Consider the following 12754-nt stretch of genomic DNA (forward strand, 5'->3'; position numbering starts at 1 on the left):
AGTCGCAAAAACCATCAAGCACTACGATGAAACTGGCTCTCGTGAGGAGAGCCACAGGAAAAGAAGACCCAGAGTTACCTCTGCTACAGAGAATAAGTTCATTAGAGTTACCAGCCTCAGAAATTGCAGCCTAAATAAATGCTTCACAGAGTTCAAGTAACAGACACAACTCAACATCAACTGTTCAGAGGAGACTGTGTGAATCAGGCTGTCATGGTCGAATTGCTGCAAATAAACCACTACTAAAGTACACCAATAAGAAGAAGAGACTTGCTTGGGCCAAGAAACAAGAGCAATGGACATTTGACCAGTGGAAATCTGTCCTTTGGTCTGATGAGTCCAAATGTAAGATTTTTTGTTCCAACCGCCGTGCCTTTGTGAGACGCAGAGTAGGTGAATGGATGATCTCTGCATGCGCGGTTCCCACCATGAAGCTTGGAGGAGGAGGTGTGACGGTGCTCTGTTGGTGACACTGTCAGTGATTTATTAGAATTCAATAAATCAGGTAGGATAGGATGACCCCAGGTAGGATAGGTAGGTGGTATATTTTGCTTCTACACCTGCATTGCTTGCTGTTTGGGGTTTTAGGCTGGGTTTCTGTACAGCACTTTGAGATATCAGCTGATGTACGAAGGGCTATATAAATAAATTTGATTTGATTTGATAGGATGACCACTGTCCAGCGGTACCACCCCATTCAAGGCATACATAACCAGCATGGCTACCACAGCATTCTGCAGCGATACACCATCCCATCTGGTTTGCACTTATTTGGACTATCATTTGTTTTTCAACACCTCCAGGCTGTGTATTTGACCAAGAATGATAGTGATGGAGTGCTGCATCAGATGACCTAGCCTCCACAATCACCCGACCTCAACCCAATTGAGATGGTTTGGGATGAGTTGGACCGCAGAGTGAAGGAAAAGCAGCCAACAAGTGCTCAGCATATGTGGGAACTCCTTCAAGACTGTTGGAAAAGCATTCCAGGTGAAGCTGGTTGAGAGAATGCCAAGAGTGTGCAAAGCTGTCATCAAGGCAGGGTGACTACTTGGAAGGATCTCAAATATAAAATATATGATTTAACACTTTTTTGGGGTTATTACATGATTCCATGTGTTATTTCATAGTTTTGATGTCTTCACTATTATTCTACAATGTAGAAAATAGTACAAATAAAGAAAAAAACATTGAATGAGTAGGTGTGTCCAAAGTTTTGACTGGTACTGTATATCGTGATTCGCCCATAAGCAAAACATTTGAATTTAGATTATTTTTACGTTATATCGCCCAGCTCCAGTATACCAGAAGGTACTAAAAGTAGTGGAGCTACTAGTTTCGATGTCTTCAATATTATTCTACAATGTAGAACATAGTAAAAAATAAAGAAACCTTGGAATGGTATACATCAAATTCCATCCGATTTTCAACCTACCACTCCCGTCACCATGGAAGCGGTCCGTTTGTGTCATGTTGTATTCGCCATTTTGATGCTTCTTGGCGTGGGCTACGGCGATGAACGTCTCTACTTCAGCGCAGCTAGCTAGATTAGCTACAAACATTCAACATAGAATCTCATACAGTTACAAGGGGATTTCAATTCGTATTATTAGTCGGACATTTAACCGAGGAGGTCATGAAAATTTGGAAAACGTTTTCGTACCCCGGACGTCAAATTTGAACGACTAATCGGAATGCGAAGTCCGAATTTGTCTGTTTTCTAACTTCGCCAGTTAACGTTAAGTAGTTAGCCAAGATAGCCACCACCAGGTTGCTACTCAGCCGCAAGCCTTGAAGACGTAGCTAAAAGCTATCTATGATATTGAATTATATGGAAAACATCAATCAGAAGAGGTACTGGCAGCGACGTCGCCCTGACACTCCATTTCTGAACAATGAATGATGTTAGAAGCAATGGAAACATATTGTGGGCTACCTAGTTACCAATGCAGTTAGCTGAAATACAACAGGGGCTTTCAAATATAACATTCCACTCTGCTTTTTTTCCCCCGTCGTGGCTATGTAGGGAAAGCACAGCAACCTTACAAGTGGTTTTATTTTCACTCAACGTTGCTTTCACTGTTCACGTTCCAGTTGTCTCGTAGAACAAAACAAAGAACATTTATTCATAAGAAGCTGCAAATATGAAGTATTTTAATGTCATGCATTGATTATGCTTGGACATGTTCAAATGTCTTTCCCAATACCAGCTGCCTACAGGTGTAAAACTTATTGTTGAACTGACTATTACCATATAAAGACATATCTGAGTGCAATTGTACTGGATGGCAACCACAGTATTGCCACTGTGAAATACAGCATCGAAGAGGCTAAATCTACCCACCAAGATGACGATTCAAAGTAAAGGACAATATTGCTGTCCTCACAGAAATGTGAATGCTTCATTAGATTTCCCCATTTGACCACATCCAAAGGACCATCCATTATGATTTTTGGATTGATATCCCAAGAGTTACACGAAAAGCTCCTAGACCTCAAAAACTACCAAAATCGAACAAATGGTGTGGAACAGCTGAAAAATATCCTCTTTGGATTGGACTTGAAGCCAGTCCCCTCAGACAGTATTGTGGAGTTTATCAATTTTCTCTGCAGACTTCTAGATGACAGCAACTTCAAAGTTTTGTACGGCACTTTACAGGTGATAAACCTACTCATTCAGAAATTGGATTACAATGTAGACACATATTTCAAACAGTTAGCGTGTGTGGCTCTGAAAACCCTTGGGGACACCCGCGCTGTCACCAGGAATGAGTATATGAATGTGTTCAGGCAGTTGACTAGAATTGTAGGGCCACAGAAAGTGTTGGACCTTGTTATTGGACACCTGAGACACAAGAACTCCCGGGTCAGAGAGGATGTCATCAACATCATCACAGCAGCTATGCTCACCCACCCCAGGAAGGACTTCAACATCCCCAGCCTCTGCTTTGAAGTTGCACCATACCTGGCAGACAGCAAGAAGAAGGTCCGCCATGCAGCCCTAGAACTATTTGCCGTTTTTGACCATTGCCTTGACACAGGGAAAAAACAGCCCCTAATGAAGGCTGTAAACAGAGTTGAGCTCAATGGGGATGTGGAGGGTCTTATGGCAGCTGTGCAAGCAAGAAGAGCCAGACACATACTTCCCAGACTGTCCTCGGATGGAATGGTGGAGTATGCCCTTGTAATCCCTAAACCAGGACAACGATGCTCACCTCAGTTTGGGTCGGGAGCTGACCTGGAGTGGGTGCTCAATGGTGGGCGGATCAGCAGTGCCAGGAGCATCAGGACAGAACCAGACTCTGACAGGCTGTATCATGGTTATGGAAGCTTGGGCTCCCTTGTTGATGACCTTCCACTGCAGAGGAGAATTGTCAGTGCAGGCAAAGGGAAGAACAAGCTGCCCTGGGAGAGGTCAAGCCTCCCTTCCACAGTGAACACCCAGCCACGCAGTGCCCCTAAGGGGAAATCCTCTGATCAGGTTGGTCATCGATGACAGCAAGGTTACATCAAGCAAAAGTCTGAAGACGACACTGGTCTATCTAGCTGTTTTGATTTAGCAAAGTCTCATTAGAGAAATAAATATCAAGACATCCTCTCTAGGCTATATAGGTATAAGAATCTTATTTCCATAGAGGCACCATAATTCCATTGAATAAGGTGCAAATAGAATGAGGTTTGCAACCACCCAAAGTACAAATCTATCAAATATTAGTTTGCAGGAACCTGATGAAAACGACCCCAAACATGTCTACACTCAATCAATAACACGCTGTATACTACATCAGTATACAACACGCAGTATACTAGATACTGACAAATACTTGTGTTAGGACTATATGGAGTTGTACGTGCAAAAATCCAGGACACAATTTATATTAATTGGCTCACTTCATACTGTGAAAATGGTAGGCCTAATATACTGAACAAAAATATAAGCGCAACATGCAATAATTTCAAAGATTTTACTCAGTTACAATTCATTTGAGAATCAGTCAATTGGAATGAATTCATTAGGCCCTAATATATGGATTTCACATGATTGGAAATACAGACATGCATCTGTTAGCCACAGATGCCTATTTTTTTAAAGCTATCACAAAGGGTCTCAGGATCTCATCACGGTAGTTCTGTGCATTCAAATAGCCATTGAAAATGTAATTGTTTTCATTGTCTGTTTTACGCCCATTTCCATAACTGCACCGCCACCATGGGGCACTCTGTTCACAATGTTGACATCAGCAAACCGCTCACCCACATGATGCCATTACACATGGTCTGCAGTTGTGAGGCATACTGCCAAATTCTCTAAAATGACATTGGAGGCGGCATATGGTAGAGCAAGGAATGTTCAATTCTCTGGCAACAGCTCTGGTGGACATTCCTGCAGTCAGCATTTCAATTGCACGCTCCCTCAAAACATGAGACATCTGTAGCATTGTGTTGTGTGACACAACTGCACATTTTAGTGGACTTTTATTGTCCCCAGCACAAGGTTTACCTGTGTAATGATCATGCTATTTAAACAGCTTCTTGATATGCCAAACCTGTCAGGTGGATGGATTATCTTAACAAAGGATACAATTCTCACGAACAGGGATATAAACATATTTGTGCCCAAAATTTGAGAGAAATAATATTTGTGTATAAGAACTTTTCTGGGATCTTTTATTTCAGCTCATGAAACATGGGACCAGCACTTAACATGTTGTGTTTATGTTTTTGTTCAGTGTAGTTATGTATGCAGTGATGATGCAAATGTTTCCCTTTAGTTGACATTATTGACTCAGCAATCAAAGTTCACATGTTTAATGGTGTAAAGGGCTTCTAAAAATATTAATGCAGATCCAATGGAATAAGTTGCCTTTCAATCAGTCACTGATTTACTGTGCTCTTGGAGTAGCATCTTTCCCATTGACTTCACCATCCACCTCAGGGGCTGTGTTTTAGTTGATTTGTTTGTCTCCACAATCAAAGCCCTAGTGCACTGATTGCAAAACACCTGAAAAGGACTGTCACCTGTCTGCAAGGGCTGGTAGTTTATTTTGTTTTGTTGCCATGACAACCATTTGGTGAGCAGTCAGTTGCCTTGTGGCCAATTAGGAGGAGAGAGGTGACAGCTACCATGTCAGTGTTTATCAATCAACTTAGTCTAAATTTGAGATAAGAAAAGGGGGGGGGGGGGGGCTCTACCATATTCTGAAGGCAAGCAAACTATTTGTTTGATGCCTGATGTGACATTGAACATTCATTTGTTTGTCATTTCAGAGATGCATTCTCAGTCATTTCAAGTTGTGGTCAGTCAGGGAAAATCAAATAATATTATTGATCGCATACACATACAGTGGGGAGAACAAGTATTTGATGCACTGCCGATTTTCCTACTTACAAAGCATGTTTTTATCATAGGTACACTTCAACTGTGAGAGATGGAATCTAAAACAAAAATCCAGAAAAATCTATTTTAAGTAATTCATTTGCATTTCATTGCATGACAAGTATTTGATACATCAGAAAAGCAGAACTTAATATTTGGTACAGAAACCTTTGTTCACAATTACAGAGATCATATGTTTCCTGTAGTTCTTGACCAGGTTTGCACACACTGCAGCAGGGATTTTGGCCCACTCCTCCATACAGATCTTCTCCAGATCCTTCAGGTTTCGGGGCTGTCGCTGGGCAATACGGACTTTCAGCTCCCTTCAAAGGTTTTCTATTGGGTTCAGGTCTGGAGACTGGCTAGGCCACTCCAGGACCATGAGATGCTTCTTACGGAGCCACTCCTTAGTTGCCCTGGCTGTGTGTTTCGGGTCGTTGTCATGCTGGAAGACCCAGCCACGACCCATCTTCAATGCTCTTACCAAGGGAAGGAGGTTGTTGGCCAAGATCTCGTGATACATGGCCCCATCCATCCTCCCCTCAATATGGTGCAGTCGTCGTGTCCCCTTTGCAGAAAAGCATCCCCAAAGAATGATGTTTCCACCTACATGCTTCACAGTTGGGATGGTGTTATTGGGGTTGTACTCATCCTTCTTCCTCCTCCAAACACGGCGAGTGGAGTTTAGACCAAAAAGCTCTATTTTTGTCTCATCAGACCACATGACCTTCTCCCATTCCTCCTCTGGATCATCCAGATGGTCATTGGCAAACTTCAGACGGGCCTGGACATGCGCTGGCTTAAGCAGGGGGACCTTGCGTGCGCTGCAGGATTTTAATCCATGACGGCAAAGTGTGTTACTAATGGTTTTCTTTGAGACTGTGGTTCCAGCTCTCTTCAGGTCATTGACCAGGTCCTGCCGTGTAGTTCTGGGCTGATCTCGCACCTTCCTCAAGATCATTGATGCCCCACGAGGTGAGATCTTGCCTGTAGCCGCAGACTGAGGGTGATTGACCGTCATCTTGAACTTCTTCCATTTTCTAATAATTGCGCCAACAGTTGTTGCCTTCTCACCAAGCTGCTTGCCTATTGTCCTGTAGCCCATCCCAGCCTTGTGCAGGTCTACAATTTTAACCCTGATGTCCTTACACAGCTCTCTGGTCTTGGCCATTATGGAGAGGTTGGAGTCTGTTTGATTGAGTGTGATTGACAGGTGTCTTTTATACAGGTAACGAGTTCAAACAGGTGCAGTTAATACAGGTAATGAGTGGAGAACAGGAGGGCTCCTTAAAGAAAAACTAACAGGTCTGTGAGAGCCGGAATTCCTACTGGTTGGTAGGTGATCAAATACTTATGTCATGCAATAAAATGCAAATTAATTACTTAAAAATCATACAATGTGATTGTCTGGTATTTTGTTTTAGATTCCGTCTCTCACAGTTGAAGTGTACCTATGATAAAAAATTACAGACCTCTACATGCTTTGTAAGTAGGAAAACCTGCAAAATCGGCAGTGTATCAAATGCTTGTTCTCCCCACTATATTTAGTAGATGTTATTGCAAGCAATGTTCCCTCAAAAAAAAATCCGGCACTGAGCAAATTTCAGGTCTGCTGAGCACAAACTAGAACATTGTGAAAATTATGTGCAACTGTGAACACTTTAAGTTACAGTTTTAACAGTGGCCAAGTAGGCTTCTGTGGCTATTTGATCATAATGTAGGCCTACCATCAAAAACAATGGAGAAAAATGCATCCCATAATATTTTTAAATGGAAATAGCTGTTCTGTCAGTAGCAGCAAATGTGTGGTGTTCAATGTAGCCCTACATTCAATGAGACTTTTGAAAAAACATACAGGGCTTGACATTAACCTGTTTATCCACTTGTCCTTCATACAAGTACGTGACTGAAAATGTTGTTTGATGTAAGAAACCACTTTACAAAATAAAATGTATTATTATTCCCATACCATTATTAGAGAAACAGACAAATTATGCTACCCTCTGCCTATTGGCTACTTCGCTTATTCAAAACCGTCTCAAAATACAACACTGCTCCTTTAAGACATAAAATTAAAAAAATGCACACATTTTGTGCTCTTATAGGAAGCAACCACTCACCCATTGTTGACTAGAAATGAGCGATAACTGGGCTAATAACTTAATAACTAGCAAAGAATATGAACAAATGTGCACAGGTCTTTTTTTTCTTCTTTTTTAAAAATTTTACCCAATTTTTCTCCCCAATTTTGTGGTATCCAATTGTTAGTAGCGACTATCTTGTCTCATCGCTACAACTCCCGTACAGGCTCGGGAGAGACGAAGGTTGAAAGTCATGCGTCCTCCGATAGACAACCCAACCAAGCCGCACTGCTTCTTAACACAGCGCGCATCCAACCCGGAAGCCAGCCGCACCAATGTGTCGGAGGAAACACTGTACACCTGGTAACATTGGTTAGCGTGCACTGCGCCTGGCCCGCCACAGGGGTTGCTGGTGCGCGATGAGACAAGGATATCCCTACCGGCCAAACCCTCCCTAACCCGGACGACGCTAGGCCAATTGTGCGTCGCCCCATGGACCTCCCTGTCGCTGCCGGTTACGACAGAGCCTGGGCGCAAACCCAGAGTCTCTGGTGGCACAGCTGGCGCTGCACCCGGGAGGCCCACAAGCCTGAGTCTTGTCTGTCAATGCAATAGAATCCTACTCCAATGCGCTTTGCCTACAGCAAAATCTCTTGCATAATTTATTTTGTTTTGGTATGTTACATTGAAAGTGGCTAATATTGCGTTGATTCAAGCACATTTCCCGCAGTAGAGCGAAACATTGATAGTGTTGATTGAAGTGGAAATCTCTGGAAAGTTGAGTGAAGTTCAACCTTGTGCTTCTCTGCGCGGGCTGATATTTCTTTTGCATGGCAGTCTGAGGGGAGCTGCACACCAGCACAGTTTAAAGGGAACATTGATTGTGGGGGAAACTAAATGCTTGGTGCAGTGCAGTAATATCTAACAATACACACATCTAAAAAAGTTGGAATGGAATTAAGAAATATATATATATATATATATTTTATAACTAGGTAAGTCAGTAACAAATTCTCATTTACAATGACGACCTACACCGGCCAAAACAGGACGACGCTGGGCCAATTGTGCACCGCCCTATGGGACTCCCAATCACGACCGGCTGGGATACAACCTGGATTCGAACCGGGGAGTCTGTATTGATGTCTCTAGCACTGAGATGCTGTGCCTTAGACCGCTGCGCCACTCATGAGCCCGAAATATTAGGACGAGTAATGTCAGAGTCCGTTGTATAAAATATGTGTGTGTGAGTGATGGGATGTGTAGACATGGATATAATATGTAGTATATCTGAAGAATACGTAGGATAATAATGTAGGCCTACTGTACATCGATAGAGGGTTTGAATACATATCTATTGCATGATCCACATTAGACAGAAAAGGTGAGACTACATATTTGACTGCTTGGGGGATACAAGTACCTAATATTACAGGGCACCTGTTCCTCGATGAGTGATAATCCAAAGAGCTTTATCTATGTAGCTGCGGGGAACCCCTGGCTACAATGGGTTTACTCCAAGATCCTTTCATCAGGGAAGTCAATTTGCTAATCTGCACGTTTCATTCTCTCAGATACTGAAACACCCAGCTGTCAGTGTCAGACAGTGGCATAGGTTCGTAGTGGGAAACACTGGCCATCTTCCCTGTTTCGCATAATAGAGAGTAGCCTACGTAGACTACTGAATAGTCGCAAAGATGCAACAAAAGTATAGGCAATGCACTCGGATGAAGATCTGCGGGGGAGAAATCCCAGCACTGTCACAGAGACTGGTGGGGTTAACAGACTAAATGTCTGGTTTCACCCCCCCACACGACGCTGACTGTTGACTAGGTGGGAGGGGCTGGCTGGTATATTTTATTAATCTCTTCATTCACGGGACTATGTCATGTGGATTGCAGAAACCATCGCTGATGTCTGTCTCAGCAGTCTTGACGTTGTAACGAAATGTTTTTAAACCTATTAATTTCTATTGTTTTGAAAATGAAACCCCTCTCACAGATGATCTCCTTCCCTTGGAGCAGTTTGCCACCAAAATGTCTTGGAAAGAATACACTGTGCAACAAGTTTCAGTGAGCATTCAGGTACTATCAAAGGCAAAGCATTGTAATTTGCAAGAATGACCTTCATTGATCACAATAGTTGAAAACTAGAGCTACTTGTTCAGAGGCGTTCTGTTTGCTCTGTGCCCCAAAGTCATTTTGAGGCCTTCCAGTGAAACCTTATGTTTACAGTAGTCCCCATCTCCCAGCAACATCTTTGCCACTCAACACACTTGTATTCAGAGAGGGTTTGAAACTTAATTCGCAATGCATGTGAAGATCATAGGGCCCGATGCAACTGTGGAACATCAACCACTTACGTCCCTAATGTTGATTAAGATCCCAGTGGGTTCGTCTGAAGGCGATGTGAGTTGCTTTTAATCAGATAGCCGTGAGATGGATCTCAACACCCTGTCTGAGGGAAGCTTTGGTGTTTGAGGTGAAAACTGCACATCACTCTCCTTACCTCAGATATCTATTTTACTGTGAGGCTTACAAATGTGCCATGGCAACACCTTTAAAAGTTTAATAAGAGTGGTACATGTCATTGACGTAGACAGACGCCAATTTGAGCTCGTGTCTATACACCGACAGTCCCAGAGCACACAATTACTTTGAGCTAAACATTGCTTTGTTGACACCAATGGATGAAATTACAGTTGATCCATAGTAGGCTCTCTATGTTTTCAAATAATCGTTTATGTTTGACATGTGAACTTGACCCAGTATTGTAGCTCTCAGTGATGGATAAGTGTCACTATTGTTACCCCTTGATTTTATCTCCTCAGGTCATCAGTGAAGATTGCCTGTCCCATACCCGGAAGCTGAGTCCAGAGACATATGTCCCCAGTTTCGGTAAGTGCCCACTTCTGTCTCTTGCATGCATCAAGAGCTACCGCACAAGCTGACAAGATGCACTTCAGTTGCTGTCAGTGCTGAAGTTAGCCAGGTTATAGATTAAACCAGTTTTTAATAGCATTATCACACAGAGTCAATGGATCCACGCCATTCAGAGCACTGACATGACTGAGTAGAAAGAAGAGTGCCATGCAGGTCTCGCGCAACAAGGATTAAACAAATTCATAGCCGTTGGTTATTGCTGTACATTATAGGGAAATAATGCCCAGTAGAACGCCTTTTAAGCCAATCAGAAACTAGTATTTAACAATTCCATGGCGTAATTGCCTATATTTTGCTGCCATTGTTGGGAAGACATTGAGTACACAAGACAAGTACCAAGCAAGGGCAGTATGGACATTAGCATGCTTCAGCCTTGAAATCCTAACCACTGTTGTGCTTTCCATCTCGAACTGGTGTAAAAATGTCTCTACAAGAATGCATAGGTAGATGGAGAGTTGTGTAATGTATTGTGACAATATATGGAGGTGTCCTTGAAGTGATGGGGTGGTGCTTTCTCTTAACATGGTTGATGTGTCAGTGGGAGTCAGTCAGTCACTCCTCTTCATGTTCCTGCTTTTTAGCGCCAATGCCGTTCGTAGGCGTTCAATAAATAGACACTTAATATGAGCCATGGAGGCTGGCATTGAGAATGAGTTGTTGAGAATGCAATAAGTTAGTACTAAACCTTGATCTGGTTCTCACTATGAAAACAGTGTGATCAAATACATTCATTTTGTGTTCTCTGTTGACAAAGGAGAATATATGAGGTATTGATTTTTAGGTAGGAAGGCCAGTAATTACTAAAGTTGATGAAAGCAATAGTTAGCTTCAGTGATTTATCAGAGTTCCTCCACTTTGCAGTCACAGTTGGTTTGTGATCACGGCCACCACCCTGTCGGAGGCTTCCTTCCCATTGCAGTCAACTAGCCCACGGTTGACTTGGCTCACTGAAAAGACCCAGTCAGACAACCAGAGGCAGTGGTCAGGAGAAAAGCTCTCAAAGGATGGAAAGGACCAGTCTAGGTGGGGAAGCCAATAGAGATTATACAGCAGATACTGTGTCATAAACTTGGTATCATCTGAAGCGGGAATGCTAGCGATAGTACTTAGGTATTCAATTGCCAGGGTATTTTTGTGCAACTTGACCTCTCGTCAAGATACCTTACAGTGAAGCAGCGGAGTAGTGACAGGAGAATAAGATGCATGCCACACTCCTGATGTGGTTTGTATGGTTGGTTGATTTGGACATAATAAGTATTGTTCTGTTATAGGACTTAGAAACTAGTACCGCCACTACTTTTAGTACCTTCTGGTATACTAGAGCTGGGCGATATGCCCTAAAAATCATCTCAATTATTATTATTTTTGCTTATGGGCAAATCACGATATATACAGTACCAGTCAAAAGTTTGGACACCTACTCATTCAAGGGTTTTTCTTTATTTGTACTATTTTCTACATTGTAGAATAATAGTGAAGACATCAAAACTATGAAATAACACATATGGAATCAAGTAGTAACCTAAAAAGTGTTAAACAAATCTAAATATATTTTATATTTGAGATTCTTTAAAGTAGCCACCCTTTGCCTTGATGACACTCCATTTGAACAGCATGCTAGTTTGTCCACTTTGTTCAGATGTTGAAATCAAGTGAATTTACTTATTTCTCAGAATGAGAACGAATTGCCAATTCCTTATACACTGAGTATACAAAACATTATGAACTCCTGCTCTTTCAGTGACATAGACTGACCAGGTGAATCCAGGTGAAAGCTAGGATCCCTTATTGATGTCACTTGTTAAATCCACTCCAATTAGTGTAGATGAAGTGGAGGGGACAGGTTAAAGAATAATTTTTAAGCTTTGAGACATAGATTGTGTATGTTAACCCTAACCCTTAGCAATGCTGCTGTGTTTTTCATGGTCAGCAGTTTCCCGTATGTATCAAGAGTGGTCCACCACTCAAAGGACATCAAATCAAATGTATTTATATAGCCCTTCGTACATCAGCTGATATCTCAAAGTGCTGTACAGAAACCCAGCCTAAAACCCCAAACAGCAAGCAATGCAGGTGTAGAAGCACGGTGGCTAGGAAAAACTCCCTAGAAAGGCCAAAACCTAGGAAGAAACCTAGAGAGGAACCAGGCTATGTGGGGTGGCCAGTCCTCTTCTGGCTGGGCCGGGTGGAGATTATAACAGAACATGGCCAAGATGTTCAAATGTTCATAAATGACCAGCATGGTCGAATAATAATAAGGCAGAACAGTTGAAACTGGAGCAGCAGCACGGCCAGGTGGACTGGGGACAGCAAGGAGTCATCATGTCAGGTAGTCCTGGGGCATGGTCCTAGGG

General features: G+C 42.5%; 1 protein-coding gene across 1 annotated transcript in view; it reads left to right on the forward strand.

The window, feature by feature from the left end:
- The first annotated feature begins 1475 nt into the window (after positions 1 to 1475).
- The window catches only part of LOC109894558 (TOG array regulator of axonemal microtubules protein 1), a 34812-nt gene continuing 23533 nt past the window's right edge, over positions 1476 to 12754 (forward strand). The window contains exons 1-2 of the mRNA XM_020488138.2: positions 1476 to 3481; positions 10289 to 10355. Coding sequence (XP_020343727.1) covers positions 2447 to 3481; positions 10289 to 10355 — 1102 coding nt within the window. The 5' untranslated portion in view covers positions 1476 to 2446. The remainder of the gene's footprint in view (positions 3482 to 10288; positions 10356 to 12754) is intronic.

Source organism: Oncorhynchus kisutch, linkage group LG7 (assembly GCF_002021735.2).
Source record: "Oncorhynchus kisutch isolate 150728-3 linkage group LG7, Okis_V2, whole genome shotgun sequence".
NCBI classification, from domain to species: domain Eukaryota; kingdom Metazoa; phylum Chordata; class Actinopteri; order Salmoniformes; family Salmonidae; genus Oncorhynchus; species Oncorhynchus kisutch.